The 19,047-nt window shown below is 41.4% G+C and overlaps 1 protein-coding gene across 2 annotated transcripts; it reads left to right on the top strand.

The window, feature by feature from the left end:
• Positions 1 to 274: 274 nt before the first annotated feature.
• Positions 275 to 15,065, top strand: LOC124000627 (5-hydroxytryptamine receptor 3A-like). Of its 2 annotated transcripts, none has more exons than XM_046307146.1 (9): positions 275 to 1,441; positions 1,658 to 1,818; positions 4,736 to 4,780; positions 4,895 to 5,004; positions 11,631 to 11,803; positions 11,930 to 12,093; positions 12,284 to 12,494; positions 14,275 to 14,433; positions 14,578 to 15,065. In XM_046307146.1, exons 1-9 carry the CDS (start codon positions 1,402 to 1,404, stop codon positions 14,856 to 14,858), a joined length of 1,344 nt encoding a protein of 447 aa, XP_046163102.1. In that variant the 5' UTR covers positions 275 to 1,401; the 3' UTR covers positions 14,859 to 15,065. The 2 variants fall into 2 exon arrangements, with proteins under 2 accessions (XP_046163102.1, XP_046163101.1); XM_046307145.1 differs by having other exon boundaries at positions 1,655 to 1,818.
• The last annotated feature ends 3,982 nt before the right edge of the window (positions 15,066 to 19,047 follow it).

The following is a 19,047-nucleotide window of genomic DNA, read 5'->3' as shown; positions in this document are numbered from 1 at the left end:
AGAGTGTCCCCCCCCTTTGAAGAGGGGGATGACCGCAGCTGCTTTCCAATCTTTGGGAATCTCAGATGACACAAAAGAGAGGTTGAACAGGCTAGTAATAGGGGTTGCAAAAATTTTGGCAGATAATTTTAGAAAGAAAGGGTCCAGATTGTCTAGCCCGGCTGATTTGTAGGGGTCCAGATTTTGCCGCTCTTTCAGAACATCAGCTGACTAGATTTGGGAGAAGGAGAAATGGGGAAGGCTTGGGCGAGTTGCTTTTAGGGGTACAGTGCTGTTGACCGGGGTAGGGGTAGCCAGGTGGAAAGCATGGCCAGCCGTAGAAAAATGCTTATTGAAATTCTCAATTATAGTGGATTTATCGGTGGTGAGTTTCCTATCCTCAGTGCAGTGCATAATAGAAGGGACATTCCATGAAAAGTGCCTTTTGATGTTTTATGTAGAAATTGTGCACCAATATTGCATTTTAACAGCATGTTCTATTAAATGAAGTGCCCTTAATATAGACCACATGGAGAATTCAATTAATATGAAGAAAGGCATGCTAAAGTGCCAAAATTGACCATAATAATTTTAGCCCACTTAATCCCAAAATATCTCCATGTTTCCACCATCATTGTAAAATCCTAGTTATTTTGTTGCTTTGACGAAGTCATTTCTGAAGATTTATTTCATCTGATTTATTTCACATAACAGGTCAACCCGGTTATATGAACTGAACTCTCATTTTTAATATGGTAAAACTATTCCCTTTTAAATCTTTTTCAAAAGAAACACATGAATATCTAATAGTCAAATCATAGAGTGAAAGCAGGTTAGCTGGTTCTACTCTTTTCTTTTTTTTGCCGTTTTGTGGTGGGAAACTGAGCGGGTCGAACATAACACGTCAACCCTGTTACCCATAGACAGGCTAAACCATTTTTTTACAATTTCATTTTTGTGAAGCTTGAAATAAATTGCTACTCCCTGTTTCACCCAACAAGCTTCCATTCCCGTCACAAGGGTATTTATGGCTGATTTAAAAATACATATTAAACCCTGTTACAGTCCACTTTGTTACTTTATTTAGCCCTTAATAAGCACTTTAGTAATTTATTTAACTTCTTTAGATGAGAAAACATGTTTTATGAAGTTGAACATGTGCTCTTTATGACAGATTGTTAAAATGAGGTGAAATCAACAAAATAATTTGACTAAGTTACACTTCTCAAATGGCAATGAATTTGTGGAATGACCCAGAAGGTTTTGGCTTGAACACTCTGTACCTCTGACAATGGCCCTGAGTAAAGTCAACTAGCCATGTGATTGGGCCACACTCACATAATATTCTCACACACATATAAAACACAGCCCTCTCCCACTTGGACACCATTCGGCTGGACCTGTGAGCCTAAACATACAGCAATGAGCACTCTGTGGCTTCTGTGTTCACTCGCTCTAATGGGTGAGTTCTCATTTTTTATTTCTCTCAGCTCCTCTTTCTCCTTGTTTGTCTTTGGCTTCTAAGAAAATAATGTTTTTTTGACACAATATTGAAAATGGAACTTGCGTTTGAGTCCCATATTCTACCACATACGGATAACCCATCCACTGTGCCACTTTGTATCAGTTGTGATCCATGTCTTCTGTAATCTAAGGTAGGGTCTACTCTCCTAAGCAGGTGGTGTCTCCACTATGGAGGACTGTTCCTATCATCGTCTTCAGGATCACTTGGGTCTGTCACAGATAAATGAAAGTACAACAGGTCTGCGGCCTGTGGTGCACTGGACCAATTCTACACTAGTTATGGTAGACATGATTCTGTTTGGTATTATGGATTTGGTAAGTGTTTGTTTTTAAACCATCTGCCAACATTTTGTTGGGTGAGCTCTGCCCTGAAACATTTATTTATATATATATATATATATTATATGTATATATATGTATAGTGAGTAAACAGTATAAAAATATGATATGTTGATATCAATATTATAGTATATCAACAATTAATATAAAGTATAATAATAATATTGATAATATATCAATATAAATAATGATATCAATCTGATACCCAACTGTGCAGTTCATAACATGGCATACAACCGTTGGTTGATGCAATATAGTTGGCCTGGAACGAGACCTGTTTGATGCAACACTTGGAGGATCATCCATACAAGTTGTCTTACAGGAGACACATGCTGTGTGTATAAGGAGAGAAGTATTTCAATCTTTTTTTTTATGACTACGTAATCTATACAGTGCCTTCAGAAAGTATTCGCACCCCTTGACTTTTTCTACATTTTGTTGTGTTACAAAGTAGGATTAAAAGGGATTTAATTGTCTTTTTTTTTGTCAACAATCTACACAAAATACTGTCAGTGGAAGAACAATTCTGACATTTGTAAAAACTTTATGAAAAAGAAAACACTAATATATCTTGGTTAGATACATATTCAACCCCCTGAGTCAATACATGTTTAGAATCACCGTTGGCAGCGATTACAGCTGTGAGTCTTTCTTGGTAAGTCTAAGAGGTTTCCACACCTGGATTGTGCAACATTAGCCCATTTATTATTTTAAAAATATTTCAAGCTCTGTCAAATTAGTTGTTGACCATTGCTAGACAACAATTTTCAGGTGTTGCCATAGATCTTCAAGTGGATTTCAGTCAAAACTGTAACTCAGCCACTTAGGAACATTCAGTGTCTTCTTGGTAAGCAACTCCAGTGTAGATTTTGCCTTGTGTTTTAGGTTATTGTGCTGCTGAAAGGTGAATTAATCTCCCAGTGTCTGGTGGAAAGCAGACTGAACCAGATTTTTCCTCCAGGATTTCGCTTGTGCTTAGCTCCATTCCGTCAATTTTTTTATCCTGAAAAACTTCCCAGTCTTTAACGATTACAAGCTTACCCATAACATGATGCAGACATCGCTATGCTTGAAAATATGGAGAGTGGTACTCAGTAATGTATTGGATTTGCCCCAAACATAACGCTTTGTATTCAGGACAAAAAATGAATTGCTTGGCCACATGGTTTGTAGTTTTATTTTAGTGCTTTGTTACAAACAGGATGCATGTTTAGCAATATTGTATTCTGTACAGGCTTCCTTTTTCACTCTGTTAATTAGGTTAGTATTGTGGAGTAACTACAATGTTGTTGATCCATCCTCAGTTTTCTGTGGCAACTGAGTTAGGAAGGACGCCTGTATCTTTGTCGTGACTGGGTGCATTGATACACCATCCAAACTTGAATTATTAACCTCACCATGCTCATAGGATATTCAATCTCTGCTTTTGATTTATTTATTTTTTTACCAATCTACCAATAGGTGCCCTTCTTTGGGAGGCGTTTGAAAACCTCCCTGGTCTTTGTGGTTGAATCTGTGTTTGAAATTCACAGCTAGACAGATAATTATATGTGTGGGGTTCAGAGGTGAGGTAGTCATTCTAAAATCATGTTAAACACTAGTATTGCACACAGAGTGAGTTCATGCAATGTATTATGTGACTGGTTGAGCACATTTTTATTCCTGAACTTATTTGGGCTTGCCATAACAAAGGGGTTGAATACTTAATGACTCAAGACATTTTAGCTTTTCATTTGTAAAAAAAATCGAAAAAAACATAATTCCACTTTGACATTATGGGGTGTTGTGTGTAGGCCAATCTGAAGTTAAGTTAATACTTGCTTTGAACAAATATTACAAAAAATAGCAAAAAAACGTATTTTCCTACCCTTTAATACTGCAATGTTGCCCTGAGTCAACAAATTACATTTTAGGCTGGGGGTACAAAAGATTATGATTGGATTATCATTTGTAAGCCCCAAACCTCAAAAAACATGAGCTAAAAAATGTTTTGTATGAAAAACAAAAAGGCATGCAGTATATGGTACTGTAGTGTTTATAGCTTAATGTGGTTATTTCAATCATGTCAGCAGTTTGTTAGGGAGTGTGCAATTGCATTTCTGTTAGTACATATACATGGTACACTCTTTGGAAAATGAAGTGCTATCTAAAATCTAAATGGCTGTCCCCATAGGATAATCCTTTGAAGAACCCTTTTTGGTTTCAGGTAGAACCATTTCCTCAGAGGGTTCCATGTAGAGCCCTTTCCACAGAGGGTTCTACCTGGAACCAAAAAGGGTTACAGCTGAAGAATCCTTTTGGAACCCTTTTTTCTAAGAGTGTATGTACTACTACCACCACCACTTATAGGTAACTGCCAAAATAATGGAAACACTTGAGCAAATGAGGAATACAAAGTATTTTGAAAGCAGGTGCTTCCACACAGGTGTGGTTCCTGAGTTAATTACGCAATTAATATCCTATCACGCTTAGGGTCATGAATAAAAATACAGAGCAGGCCATTATTTTGGCTACAATGGCTATGCCCCAATAGGATGACAATGGACATTAGTGGTCACTGAATGGTTTGATGAGCATGAAAACTATGTAAACCATATGCCATGCCAACCCATCTCAGTCACCAGATCTCAACCCAATTGAACTCTTATGTGAGATTCTGAAGCGGCGCCTGAGACAGCATTTTACACCACCGTCAACAATACACCAAATTATATTTATTGTGGAAGAATGGTGTTGCATCCCTCCAATAGAGTTCCAGACACGTATAGAATCTATTCCAAGATGCATTTAAACTGTTCTGGCACCCTAATAAGACACTTTATGTTGGTGTTTCCTTTATTTTGGCAGTTACCTGTACATCAATTTTAATTGATTCATTTATGATTGTCTGCAGAATGAGAAGTCCTCAACTTTCACCAGCTATGTCTTAATCTCAACAGTAAGTACAGATGCTGTTGATATTTATTCACTCCTATTTATTTCCCTTATGGTCTGTTGTAATAATAATTGATTTTCATGTACATTTACTTCTTAACCCCTGTATTATGTACAGGCCTGGGTGAATTACTTCATAGCTTGGGAACCAAAGGAATTTTGTGGAATTTCAAAAATGACTGTTCCGAGAGAACGGGTCTGGATACCAGATATAGGTATCCAAGAAGAGTGAGTACCATTCATATGTCTCAGCAATATTTCAGCAGTCAACACTTTCACTATGGATATTTTCCCCCCTTCTGTTTCCTTAAAATGAAATGCATTTGAATAGCTTTGTAATTATACTATAACATGATAACAAAGTGTGCCACCAGAGACTCTGGGTTCGCGCCCAGGCTCTGTCACAGCCGGCCGCGACCAGGAGGTCCGTGGGGTGGCGCACAATTAGCGTCGTTCGGGTTAGGGAGGGTTTGGCCGGTAAGGATATCCTTGTTTCATCGTGCACTAGCAACTCCTGCGGTGGGCAGAGCACAGTGCGGGCTAACCAGGTCGCCAGGTGCACAGTGTATCCTCCGACACATTGGTGCGGCTGGCTTCCGGGTTGGATGCGCGCTGTGTTAAGAAGCAGTGCGGCTTGGTTGGGTTGTGTTTCGGAGGACGAATGGCTTTCAGAGGACGCACCTTTGTCTCTCCCGAGCCCGTAGGGGAGTTGTAGCAATGAGACAAGATAGTAACTACTAACAATTGGATACCATGAAATTGGGGAGAAAGGGGGTTAAAAAAAAAAAAATCAACATAAAAAATTACACAAAGTGATCATACCACACAGTATATACTACATAACATGCCAATAAAACACCTGTCGTTGCTGTATCTTTCATTGCTGTCTTCCAACAATGACGAGACAGCCTACAGGGAGGAGGTGAGAGCCCTGGTGGAGCGGTGCAAGGAAAATGAACCTCTCCCTCAACAAAATGAAGGAGCTGATCGTGGAGATGGCCGAGAGAGATTGCACCCATCCACATCAGCGTGGATATCACTGAGGACTTGAAATGGTCCCTCCACACCAACACTGTGGTGAAGAAGGTGCAACAGTGCCTCTTCAACCTCATGAAGCTGAAGAAATTTGTCTTGTCCCCTAAGACCCTAAATAACGTCTACAGATGCACCATTGAGAGCACTGTCAGGCTGTATCACTGCCTAGTATGGCAACTGCACCACCCACAACTGCAGGGCTCTCCAGAGAGTGGAGCGGATAGCCCAACACTTCACTGAGGGCACACTGCCTACCCTCCAGGACATCTACACCTGGTGTCATAGGAAGGTCAAGAGGATAATCGAGGACCTCAGCCACCTGAGCCACAACCTAGTCACCCGCTACCATCTAGCAGGCGGAGAAAGTACAGGTGCATCAAAGCTGGGACCGAGAGACTAAAAAACAGCTTCTTTCTCCAGGCCATCAGACTGCTAAACAGTTATCACTAGATGGCCTCTGCCCAGTACCTTGTTCTGCACCTAGCCGGCTACAACAGGGTACTCTACCCTGCACCTTAGAGACTGCTTCCCTAAGTACATAGTCATTGAACACTGGTCACAAATTATGTTTCATAATGTGTATTGGTCAAAAATGGTTTGTGGTTAGAAACAGATAAGATTAACATTCCTGCAACATTATTCTGTTTTATCTGAGAACTCACTTTATAAGTACTGTATTATCAACATAGCTCATCCATTTAACTACTGCTGTACATCATTTTTTCCTACATATATTGTTCATACTGTCTACACACTAGGTATTTATATTCCGGACTCTGACATTGCCCTTTTCGATATTGCTTGATCTGGTATCTTCATTTCGTGTTTCTTTTTGTGTATTAGTTTTGTCCTGCTAGATATTTACTGCATTGCTGGAGCTAGAAACACAAGCATTTTGTTGCACCTGCTTTAACGTCCTGTTCTGGAGACGCAGGTGCAGTTGGTGAGTTTGCTATAAACGAACATGGCGCGATACAAAACAAGCGAAGCGTCTGACATGAAAACAGAAACAATACTGCCTGGTGAGGAAAAACTACAGGTTGACAGATATAGGGGAAGTAATCAGGGTAGTGATGAAGTCCAGGTGTGCCTAATGATGGGGCGCAGGTGTGCATAATAATGGTTGTCAGGTGTGCATAATGATGGGTTGCCAGGACCGGTGGTTAGTAAACTGGCAACCTCGAGCGCCGGAGCTGGAGTAGACGTTACACGACCACGACCGCTAATCTGTGTACGGGACAAATACACTTTGATTGGATTATTTGTAGTTGATTGTCAACCATAGAAACCATGACGATATACTGATAAAAAGGTATCTTTCAGATAGCCTTTGTAGGGAACAAACAATGGGCATTGGAGCTGAATACGAGAACCCTATGTCTCTGTGTGTTTAATGCGTTGTTTCAGGGGAAAAATACAAAGCTGCTTTTATGAAAAGTCTGTTTGGTGTCCTTTGAAACCGGATCTCAGTCTGGGATAAGATGAACAACATTTTTTGCCTTTGCACTGTCCTACTAAACTATACTTCTGAACTTGACTTCCTTTACCAATTTCCCCATTAGATGTTTTATATAATGTTGTAACTTTGTAAATCTTTTAATTTTGGGTCCTTCATAGTAGCTGAAGAGGTCCATCAGCCACTCCTTGGGCTACAATACCTATTTTGACAATTGGCCTGGACCCCTTTTACTGTCGATACCGAACCCTGCCGATCCCTCACGACTGGTCTACCGACATAATCCGCTCGAGGGGATCTTCAACAAGCTCCTCAGTCGCAACGTCCCCTGAATGCCCATCTGCTAGCCGCGGCCCGCTAGCTGTTCAGAGCATATCAGACTGTTAGCTGAAGAAGTTAATCAGCCAATTGTCTTGGGCTACAATACCTATTTTGCCAATTAGCCTCAACCCTTTTACTACACAGAGCCCTGCCGATCCATCACGACCAGTCTGCCAACGTAACCGCCCAAGGGGGCTACAACTGACTCTTCCGTCACGACGTCCCCCTAAGGCCCTTCTGCTATCCCGGATAGCTGTCTAAATCGTCATGTCTCCAGCCTGCCTTGCTACTCCCTAGACTCCATGATCACTCGGCTACGCATGCCTCTCCCTAATGTCAATATGCCTTGTCCATCGCTGTATCGGTTAGTGATTATTGTCTTATTTTACTGTAGAGCCTCCAGCTCAATATGCCTTAGCTAACCCTTTTGTTCCACCTCCCACACATGCAGTGACCTCACCTGGTTTAAATGGTGTCTCTAGAGACAATACCTCTCTCATCGTCACTCAATGCCTAGGTTTACCTTCACTGTATTCATATCCTACCGTACCCTTGTCTGTACATTATGCCTTGATTCTATTCTTCCGTGCCCAGAAACCTGCTCCTTTTACTCTCTGTTCCGAACGCACTAGACGACCAGTTCTGATAGCCTTTAGCCGTACCCTTATCCTACTCCTCCTCTGGGGATGTAGAGGTTAATCCAGGCCCTGCAGTGCCTAGCTCCACTCCCATTCCCCAGGCGCTCTCATTTGTTGACTTCTGTAACCGTAAAAGCCTGGGTTTCATGCATGTTAACATTAAAGCCTCCTCCCTAAGTTTCATTCACTGCTTTAGTACACTCTGCCAACCCAGATGTCCTAGCTGTGTCTGCATCCTGGCTTAGGAAGGCCACCAAAAAGCCTGGAATTTCCATCCCCAACTACAACATTTTCAGACAAGATAGAACTGCCAAAGGTGGCGGAGCTGCAATCTACTGCCATACTATCCAGGTCTGTGCCCAAACCATTTGAGCTTCGACTTTTAAAAATACACCTTTCCAGAAACAAGTATTTTGCCGCTTGCTATAGACCACCTTATGCCCTTAGCTGTACCCTGGACACCATATGTGAATTGATTGCCCCCCCCCCTCCCATCTATCTTCCGAGCTCGTGCTGTTAGGTGACCGAAACTGGGACATACTTAACACCCCAGCCGTCCTACAATCTAAGATAGATGCCCTCAATCTCACACAAATTATCAATGAACCTACCAGGTACAACCCCAAATTCATAAAAACACGAGCGCCCTCATAGATATCATCCTTACCAACCTGCCCTCCAAAAACACCTCTGCTGTCTTCAACCAGGATCTCAGCGATCACTGCCTCATTGCCTGCGTCCGTCATGGGTCTGCGGTCAAACGACCACCCCTCATCACTGTCAAACGCTCCCTAAAACACTTCAACAAGCAGGCCTTTCTAATCGACCTGGTCCGGGTATCCTGGAAGAATATTGACCTCATTCCGTCAGTAGAGAATGCCTGGTTATTCTTTAAAAGTGCTTTTCCTCACAATCTTAATTAAGCATACCCCGTTCAAAAAATGTAGAACCAGGTACAGATATTTCCCTTGGTTCACTCCAGACCTAACTGTCCTTGACCAACACAAAAACATCCTGTGGCGTACTGCATTAGCATCAAATAGCCCCCGCGATATGCAACTTTTCAGGGAAATTAGGAACCAATATACACAGGCAGTTAGGAAAGCAAAGGCTAGCTTTTTCAAACAGAAATTTGCATCCTGTAGAACAAACTCCAAAACAGTCTGGGACACTGTAAAGTCCATGGAGAATAAGAGCACTTCCTCCCAGCTGCCCACTGCACTGAGGCTAGGAAACACTGTCACCACCGATAAATCCATGATAATTGAGAATTTCAACAAGCATTTTTCTACGGCTGGCCATGCTTTCCACCTGACTACCCCTACCCCGGTCAACAGCCCTGCACCTGCCAAAGCAACTTGCCCAAGCCTCCCCCATTTCTCCTTCACCCAAATCCAGATAGCCGATGTTCTGAAAGAGCTGCAAAATCTGGACCTCTACAAATCAGCCGGGCTAGACAATCTGGACCCTCTCTTTCTAAAATTAATCGCCGCAATTTTTGCAACCCCTATTACTAGCCTGTTCAACCTCTTTCGTATCGTCTGACATCCCCAAAGATTGAAATTCTGCCGCGGTCATCCCCCTCTTCAAAGGGGGAGACACTCTAGACCCAAACTGTTACAGACCTATGTCTATCCTACCCTGCCGTTCTAAGGTCTTCAAAGGCCAAGTTAACAAACAGACCATTTTGAATCCCGCCGTACCTTCTCTACTATGCAATCTGCCTGTGTATATTGGTTTCTGAGCTGGTCATGGGTGCACCTCAGCCATGCTCAAGGTCCTAAACGATATCATAACCGCCATCGATAAGAGACAATACTGTGCAGCTGTATTCATCGACCTAGCAAAGGCTTTCGACTCTGTCGATCACCACATTCTTATCGGCAGACTCAACAGTCTTGGTTTCTCAAATGACTGCCTCGCTTGGTTCACCAACTACTTCTCAGACAGAGTTCAGTGTGTCAAATCGGAGGGCCTGTTGTCCGGACCTCTGGCAGTCCCTATGGGGGTGCCACAGGGTTAATTTCTCGGGCCGATTATGTTGCTCTTGCTACTGAGGATTCTCTGATCCACCTCTACGCAGATGACCCCATTCTGTATACTTCTGGCCCTTCTTTGGACACTGTGTTAACTAATCTCCAGATGAGCTTCAATGCCATACAACTCTCCTTCCGTGGCCTCCAACTTCTCTTAAATACAAGTAAAACTAAATGCATGCTCTTCAACCAATCGCTGCCTGCACCCGCCTGACCGTCCAGCATCACTACTCTGGAAGGTTCGGACTTAGAATATGTGGACAACTACAAATACCTAGGTGTCTGGTTAGACTGTAAACTCTCCTTCCAGACTCACATTAAGCATCTCCAATCCAAAATTAAATCTAGAATCGGCTTCCTATTTCTCGCAACAAAGCATCCTTCACTCATGCTGCCAAACATACCCTCGTAAATCTGACTATCCTACCGATCCTTGTCTTCGGCGATGTCATTTACAAAATAGCCTCCAACACTCTACTCAGCAAATTGGATGCAGTCTATCACAGTGCCATCTGTTTTGTCACCAAAGCCCTATATACTACCCACCACTGCGACCTGTATGCTCTCGTTGGCTGGCTCTTGCTTCATATTCGTCGCCAAACCTACTGGCTCAAGGTCATCTATAAGTCTTTGCTAGGTAAAGCCCCACCTTATCTCAGCTAACTGGTAACCATAGCATCTCCCACCCATAGCACGCACTCCAGCAGGTATATTTCACTGGTCACCCCCAATGCCAATTCCTCTTTTGGCTGACTTTCCTTCCAGTTCTCTGCTGCCAATGACAATGAACAAATTGCAAAAATCACTGAAGCTGGAGACTTGTATCTCCCTCTCTAACTTTAAGCACCAGCTGTCAGAGCAGCTCACAGATCACTGTACCTGTACATAGCCCATCTGTAAATAGCCCATCCAACTACCTCATCCCCATACTTGTATTTTTTATCTTCTCCTTTGCACCCCAGTATCTCTACTTGCACATTCATCTTCTGCACGTCTATCACTACAGTGTTTTAATTGCTAAATTGTAATTATTTCACCACTATGGCCTATTTATTGCCTTACCTCCCTTATCTTACCGCATTTGCACACATTGTATATATACTTTTCTATTATGTTATTGACTGTAAGTTTGTTTATTCCATGTGTGTTGTTGTTTGTGTTGCACTGCCTTGCTTTATCTTGGCCAGATCGCAGTTGTAAATGAGAACTTGTTCTCAACTGGCCTACCTGGTTAAATAAAGGTGAAATATATAAAATAAAAAACAAGCTTTAATGTTATTCAGAAGTAACATATCATTGTCTTCCTTGGTAAAGAAAGTACATTCTTACAGTGGCCAAATACTGATATATCTTTGTCTGCACTTTCAGCATCTCTGATACAAGTAGTACCATATTGAGCCCATATGTCCAGGTGCATCATAATTGGTTAGCTCAAGTGATTGACCAGCGCCGGCTAACCACTTCCTGCAAGATGGATCTTTATAGGTTCCCCCTTGACACCCAGAGCTGCAGCATCACCTTTAAGTCCATGATACACAGAGGTAACCCCCCCTCACACACGTGTCTTTGTACCTTAGCCTCTTTCATCAACTCCTTTTTCTCAGCTCCTTTTCAGGGGGCTGTACTATAAAAACATGTAACATCAACAAAATATTTTATCTGTTCAGCATCAGAAATCAAATTGCGGGCATTCGCCAGCGACACTGCAGTGAACCACATAACTAGGGAGAGCATGACTACACTGGATGAATGGGACTTCCTGGGCATTGCTATGACTGAGGAAGAACTAAATTATGGTGGTGATGAAAAATGGCATCAGCTAATATACAAGGTATTAATTGAGGCAAATGACAGCATGATCTTTAAATAGAATGACTGTTGTTATGTTAGGACTATTTCATAATTTGCAAGAGACTAATACAAACTGAAGGGATCACACTTGTCCCTTTCATAATTATAATGAGTATTTTTTTGTCTATTGTGCATTCTAATTTATATGATCCTTTTCCCCTTCCATACAGATCAACTTACGAAGGAGGCCACTATTATATATAATCAACCTTGTGGTACCAATTGCCTTTTTTCTTGTGTTGGATTTGGCCTCCTTTTTCGTCAGTGAGGCCAAAGGGGAAAAGCTAGGCTTCAAAGTGACCATACTCTTGTCCATCTCTGTCCTATTGTTGATTCTCAATGACATCCTGCCCTCCACAGCAAATAACCTTCCAGTGATAGGTGAGAGGTTACCACATTATAGGTTTACAGCATGGTAAATACAAGAACACCCCTCCAAATTGTATTTAGCCTCATGTCATTTGCGCAGTCTTATTCTCATCTTTATTCTGAATATTTCCCCATCATTTCCAAAGTGTTTTCATTTTACAGTTAAGGTCGGAGGTTTACATACACCTTAGCCAAATACATTTAAACTCAGTTTTTCACAATTCCTGACATTTAATCCCAGTAAAAATTCCCCTGTCTTAGGTCAATTAGGATCACCACTTTATTTTATGAATGTGAAATGTCAGAATAATAGTAGAGAGAATGATTTATTTCAGCTTTTATTTCATTCATCACATTGCCCATGGGTCAGAAGTTTACATACACTCAATTAGTATTTGGTAGCATTGCCTTTAAGATGTTTAACTTGGGTCAAACTTTTCGGGTAGCCTTCCACAAGCTTGCCACAATAAGTTGGGTGAATTTTGGCCCATTCCTCTTGACAGAGCTGGTGTAACTGAGTCAGGATTGTAGGCATCCTTGCTCGCACATGCTTTTTCAGTTCTGCCCACAAATTTTCTATGGGATTGAGGTCAGGGCTTTGTGATGGCCACTCCAATACCTTGACTTTGTTGTCCTTAAGCCATTTTCCCACAACTTTGAAAGTATCCTTTTGGTCATTGTCCATTCGGGAGACCCATTTGCGACCAAGCTTCAACTTCCTGACTGATGTCTTGAGATGTTGCTTCAATATAACCACCTAATTTTCTATCTTCATGATGCCATCTATTTGTGAAGTGCACCAGTCCCTCTGCAGTAAAGCACCCCCACAACATGATGCTGCCACCCCTGTGCTCATGGTTGGGATGATGTTCTTTGGCTTGCAAGCATCCCCCTTTTTCCTCCAAACACAACGATGGTCATTACGGCCAAACAGTTCTATTTTTGTTTCATCAGACCAGAGGACATTTCTCCAAAAAGTACGATCTTTGTCCCCATGTGCAGTTGCAAACCATAATCTGTCTTTGTTATGGCGGTTTTGGAGCAATGGCTTCTTCCTTGCTGAGCAGCCTTTCAGGTTATGTCGATATAGGACTTGCTTTGATGTGGATATAGGTACTTTAGTACCTGTTTCCTTCAACATCTTCACAAGGTCCTTTGCTGTTGTTCTGGGATTGATTTTCACTTTTCGCACCAAAGTACGTTAATCTCTAGGAGACAGAACGAGTCTCCTTCCTGAGCAGTATGATGGCTGCATGGTCCCATGGTGTTTATACTTGCGTACTATTGTTTGTACAGATGACCGTGGTACCTTCAGGTGTTTGGAAATTGCTCCCAAGGATGGCTGATTTCTTTTGGTCTTGGCTGATTGCTTTTGAATTTCCCATGATGTCAAACAAAGAGGCACTGAGTTTGAAGGTAGGCCTTGAAATACATCCACAGGTACACCTCCAATTGACTCAAATTATGTCAATTAGCCTATCAGAAGCTTCTAAAGCCATGGCATCATTTTTAGTTATTTTCCAAGCTATTTAAAAACTTAGTGTATGTAAACTTCTGACCCACTGGAATTGTGATACAGTGAATTATAAGTGAAATAATCTGTCTGTAAACAATTGTTGGAAAAATGACTTGTGTCAAGGACAAAGTAGATGTCCTAACCAAGTTGCCAAAACTATAGTTTGTTAACCAGAAATATGTGGAGTGGTTGGAAAACTAGTTTTAATTACTCCAACCTAAGTGTATGTAAACTTCTGACTTCAACTGTATATCATTGACATCTCCCTTTCTCCAGCTATTTACTGCATCGTAATCTTTGCCCTTACGGGCCTCAGCCTCCTGGAGACCATGCTAATGAGCTTCCTGATTGATATGGACAGCAGGGTTTATCAGGACGTCCAGACCTCCGCTAAGACCTGTGAAGAGACTCAAGAAGAGACTGAATGCCGAAGAGGTGAAATATGTTCTTTTGTCATTTTCATAAGAGATTGATAATGATCCAGGACATTACTGAGGCCATAGATGTAGAATATAATACCCCCAACACAAATGATTAGACTTCAGAAACTGCAAGAAAACCTTCCGATTGTCTTCTTAGAGCCTGAGAGAGATGCTGAGAGCAGCCTGGAGAAGGTGGACACCTTTAACAAGAAGGACCTCGATGGAAACTGGCTGAACAACCCCTACCTGCTGCAGCTGATCCTAAAGGAGGTGCAGAACGTACGGCAGGAATGGTTCTCTGTTAATGTGAGATGTGGTAAGGAGAAGCCGGGGTACTGGGAGAAAGTGGCCAGACGCATTGACCAGGCTTACTTTTGCCTTTATCTCATTACCACCATTAGTTTTCTGATATTCATAAGTTTCATGTGGCTTCATTAACTGTGCACAGTGCATTTACAATATATGAGGATTTTTAGGCTCTTTGGGTTACTTATATGCATAATATTGGTACTTAATGGTAAATAATACTGGTAAATTCCAATAAATTATTCTTTATAAATAGCTGTTTCCCTGCAAGACCTGTAGACTAAAGCTTTTAATATATTTTACATTATCTTCATTACCTAACCTGACTTAGGTTCACTTAGCTACTGCTTCTGTTGTTAAGGCTATTGTTCATGTCTGTGATTGAGCTAACTGAAATAAATAAATTACTATTTGCAACATATTCATTAAGTTGTTTCCAGTGGTGCATGGAAAACATCCATGGGCAAGCCTCCCCCAAAAAATCATATTACAACCTGTGTTGTGATAATTGCATTGTTTGCTCTTAGTTCATGTGCCTTGCCACCGTGATATACAGTGCATTTGGGAAGTATTCAGACCCCTTGATTTTTTACAGCTTTATTCTAAAATGTAAAAAATAAATAAATCGCAATCTACACACAATACCCCATAACACAAAGTGATAACAAGTTGAGAAATGTTTGCAAATTTATTACAAATTAAAAACTGAAATACCCTATTGACATTAGTATTCGGACACTTTGCTTTGAGGCTCGAAATTTAGCTCAGGTGCATCCTGTTTCCATTGATTCTTCAGATGTTTCTACAACTTGATTGGAGTCCAGCTGTGGTAAATTCAATGAATTGGACATGATACGGAAAGGCACACACCTGCCTATATAAGGTCCCACAGTTGACCGTGCATGTCAGAGCAAAAACCAAGCCATGAGGTTGAAAGAATTGTCCATAGAGCTCCGAGACAGGACTGAATCAAGGTACAGATCTGGGGAAGGGTTCCAAAACATTTCTGCAGCATTGAAGGTCACCAAGAACACAGTGGCCTCCATTATTCTAACATGGAAGACTTTTGGAACCAGCAATGCTCTTTCTAGAGCTGGGCACGGCCAAAATGAGCAATCTGGGGAGAAGGGCATTGGTCAGTGGGGTGACCACGAACCTTCCAGAAGGAAAACCATCTCTGCAGCACTCCACCAATCAGGCCTTTATGGTAGAGTGGCCAGAAGCCACTCCTTAGTAAAAGGCACATGTCAGACTGCTTGTAGTTTGCCAAAAGGCACCTAAAGACTCTCAGACCATCAGAAACAAGATTATCTGGTCTGATGAAACCAAGATTGGACTCTTTCGCCTGAATGCCAAGCGTCAAGTCTGGAGGAAACCTGGCACCATCCCTACCATGAAGCATGGTGGTGGCAGCATTATGCTGTTAGGATATTTTTAAATCGGCAGGGACTGGGAGACTAGTCAGGATGAAGGCAAAGATGAACGGAGAAAAGTACAGAGAGATCCTTGATGAAAACCTTCTCCAGAGAGCTCAGGACCTCAAACTGGGGCGAAGGTTCACCTTCCAACAGGACAACGACCCTAAGAACACAGCCAAGAGATTGCGGGATTGGCTTCAGGACAAGTCTCTGAATGTCCTTGAGGTGCCCCGCCCAGAGCCTGGATTTGAACCTAATCAAACATCTCTGGAGAGACCTGAAAATAGGTGTTCAGCAACGCTCCTCATCCAACCTGACAGAGCTTGAGAGGATCTGCATAGAAGAATGGGAGAAACTTCACAAATACAGGTGTGCCAAGCTTGTTGCGTCATACCCAAGAAGCCTCAATGCTGTAATCGCTGCCAAAAGGGCTTCAACAAAGTACAGATTAAAGGGTCTGAACACTTATGTAAATGTGATTTAAAAAAAAATGTTTTATGCATTTTCTAAAATTTCTAAAAACCTGTTTTTGTTTTGTCATTATGTGTATTGTGTGTAGACTGATTTAGATGTTTTTTTTGTCCATTTTAGGGCTGTAACGTAACAAAATTCTGGAAAAGTCAATGTCCTGAATACTTTCTTAAGGCACTGTATAGGCCTAACGCCGAGACAATAAGAAGACAATTCAACCTTCGTTTCATCACAAAACCAGAGACCAACTTCTGTCCGGTGAAGTCATAAAGCATATTGAATTAAACAAACAGTTACATGACCTACAGCATGGTCAAGCAAGTTAATGTTTCTGACATTTTCAAACTAATAAAAAATGATTGATTTAGAACCATGAAGAGTTGCTGCAAGTCACTAAGAAAACAGAGGCCAGTATTCCAACACCATTTCAACATCATCAAATCACCTATGCCTAGTCTAATACATAGACAACTAAAAGATACCAAAAACGATTTATTCCAATCAATGTAGGCTAAATATGATGTGGCTGTCCATGGTTCGGATTTATCAGTGTTTGAGTGTTCGTGCACGTAGAAAAAAACATATTGACTCACCCTACTTGTAGAGAAATTCCAATGCCACTCTCCTTTCTTTCATGTTAACGAAACAGACTACGACTCTGTCATACAGTACCCCCTTTCATTTTTTGTTGTCCTAGGCTACATGGCTAAAATGTTTGCTCGCTAGTCTAACTTCCTTTCATGGCAACGTTAGTTAGCCTTTTACATCAAGCTATATATTGAACTTCCATACTCTCAGGCCAGGGGCACAATGTATGAATTTATGGTTGGATCAAAATAGCTATAATTGGCCCGAATGGAGAATTAAGTAAAACCACAAGTCCAACTCCCTATCTCCATTGGCCAATTTAGGAAACTGTCAACTTTCGCAAAGCGTTGACCTCAACGCTGATAGGCTATTATTATTTTATTTTTTAATCAAGGGAGGCCAAATGCTTTCTGGCTTCCCTTGCAGTCAATGCTACGGGCGGCAACAATGTCATACTCTTTTTGACCAGACAGCATCAGATAGATGGCCTACACACAGAGAGGGGCGCTGTTTCACTCACTCAGATTCTTTCTGCGGTGAGACACATTGAGGGTCTTGCGAATTGAAGGAAAATTATGAAACGCAGAGAAATAAAATACTAATTATTTTTGGGGAAACCTGGCTTCCCTTAGCCTCCATGAATATAGAGTTGAAGTCGGAAGTTTACATACACTTAGATTGGAGTAATTAAAACTTGTTTTTCAACCACTCCAAAAATTTCCGGTTAACAAAATATAATTTTGGCAAGTCGGTTAGGATATCTACTTTGTCCATGACACAAGTAATTTTTCCAACAATTGTTTACAGACAGATTATTTCACTTATAATTCACTGTATCACAATTCCAGTGGGTCAGAAATTTACATACACTAAGTTGAATATGCCTATAAAGAGCTCGAAAAATTCCAGAAAAGTATGTCATGGCATGAGAAGCTTCTGATAGGCTAATTGACATAATTTGAGTCAATTGGAGGTGTATCTGTGGATGTATTTCAAGGCCTACCTTTAAACTCAGTGCCTCTTTGCTTGACATCATTGGAAAATCAAAAGAAATCAGCCATCATTGGGAGAAATTTGCAAGTATAAACACCATGGGACCACACAGTCGTCATACAGCTCAGGAAGAATACACGTTCTGTCTCCTAGAGATGAATGTACTTTGGTGCGAAAAGTGCAAATCAATCCCAGAACAACAGCAAAGGACCCTGGGAAGATGCTGGAGGAAAAAAGTATCTATATCCACAGTAAAATGAGTCCTACAGTGGGGCAAAAAAGTATTTAGTCAATTGTGCAAGTTCTCCCACTTAAAAAGATGAGAGAGGCCTGTAATTTTCATCATAGGTACACTTCAACTATGACAGACAAAATTAGGGGGAAAAAATCCAGAAAATCACATTGTAGGATTTTTAATGAATTTGGCATTGTCTTCTACCTCAACATTCTCAAAAATAGAACTAGCCAAATCCACCACATCTCCTAGCTTGCGAGATTGTGCCCTCGTTAACACACAAGCAGGAAAAACATGTGGAAATGCTTGAACCAATTTCTCATCTGTAGTTCTGATTTCTGGATTGTCTACTGTATGCCTTCTGCAATGCCGACAGTTTTTACCCCCGTAAAAACTAAGGCAGGGGAAAACGAAATCGCGCCCCAATTACATGACATTCTTTTGTCTGTCACCCCGAGAAGGTGATTGAATGTCAAAAAGAAGACACCAGTCTTCGCAAGTGTTTTGCTTCGGTAATTTCCATTGAGGAAGCTAAAACTAGAGAGACCGCCTACTTTATGGAAGCAGGAGTTTTGATGCGTAAATGGGCATCTCATGACACCATTAATGACTGGAG

Source organism: Oncorhynchus gorbuscha, linkage group LG16, assembly GCF_021184085.1.
Source record: "Oncorhynchus gorbuscha isolate QuinsamMale2020 ecotype Even-year linkage group LG16, OgorEven_v1.0, whole genome shotgun sequence".
NCBI classification, from domain to species: Eukaryota; Metazoa; Chordata; class Actinopteri; order Salmoniformes; family Salmonidae; genus Oncorhynchus; species Oncorhynchus gorbuscha.
The sequence above is the reverse complement of the archived record's forward strand: the minus strand, read 5'-3'. Positions and strand labels throughout refer to the sequence as shown.

Coding starts and splice junctions, on each gene's coding strand:
- LOC124000627 (XM_046307145.1), top strand. CDS start 1,402: ATGAGCACTCTGTGGCTTCTGTGTTCACTCGCTCTAATGG. Junction 1,442..1,654: donor GTGTTCACTCGCTCTAATGG/GTGAGTTCTCAT, acceptor TACTCTCCTAAG/CAGGTGGTGTCTCCACTATG. Junction 1,819..4,735: donor TGTTTGGTATTATGGATTTG/GTAAGTGTTTGT, acceptor GATTGTCTGCAG/AATGAGAAGTCCTCAACTTT.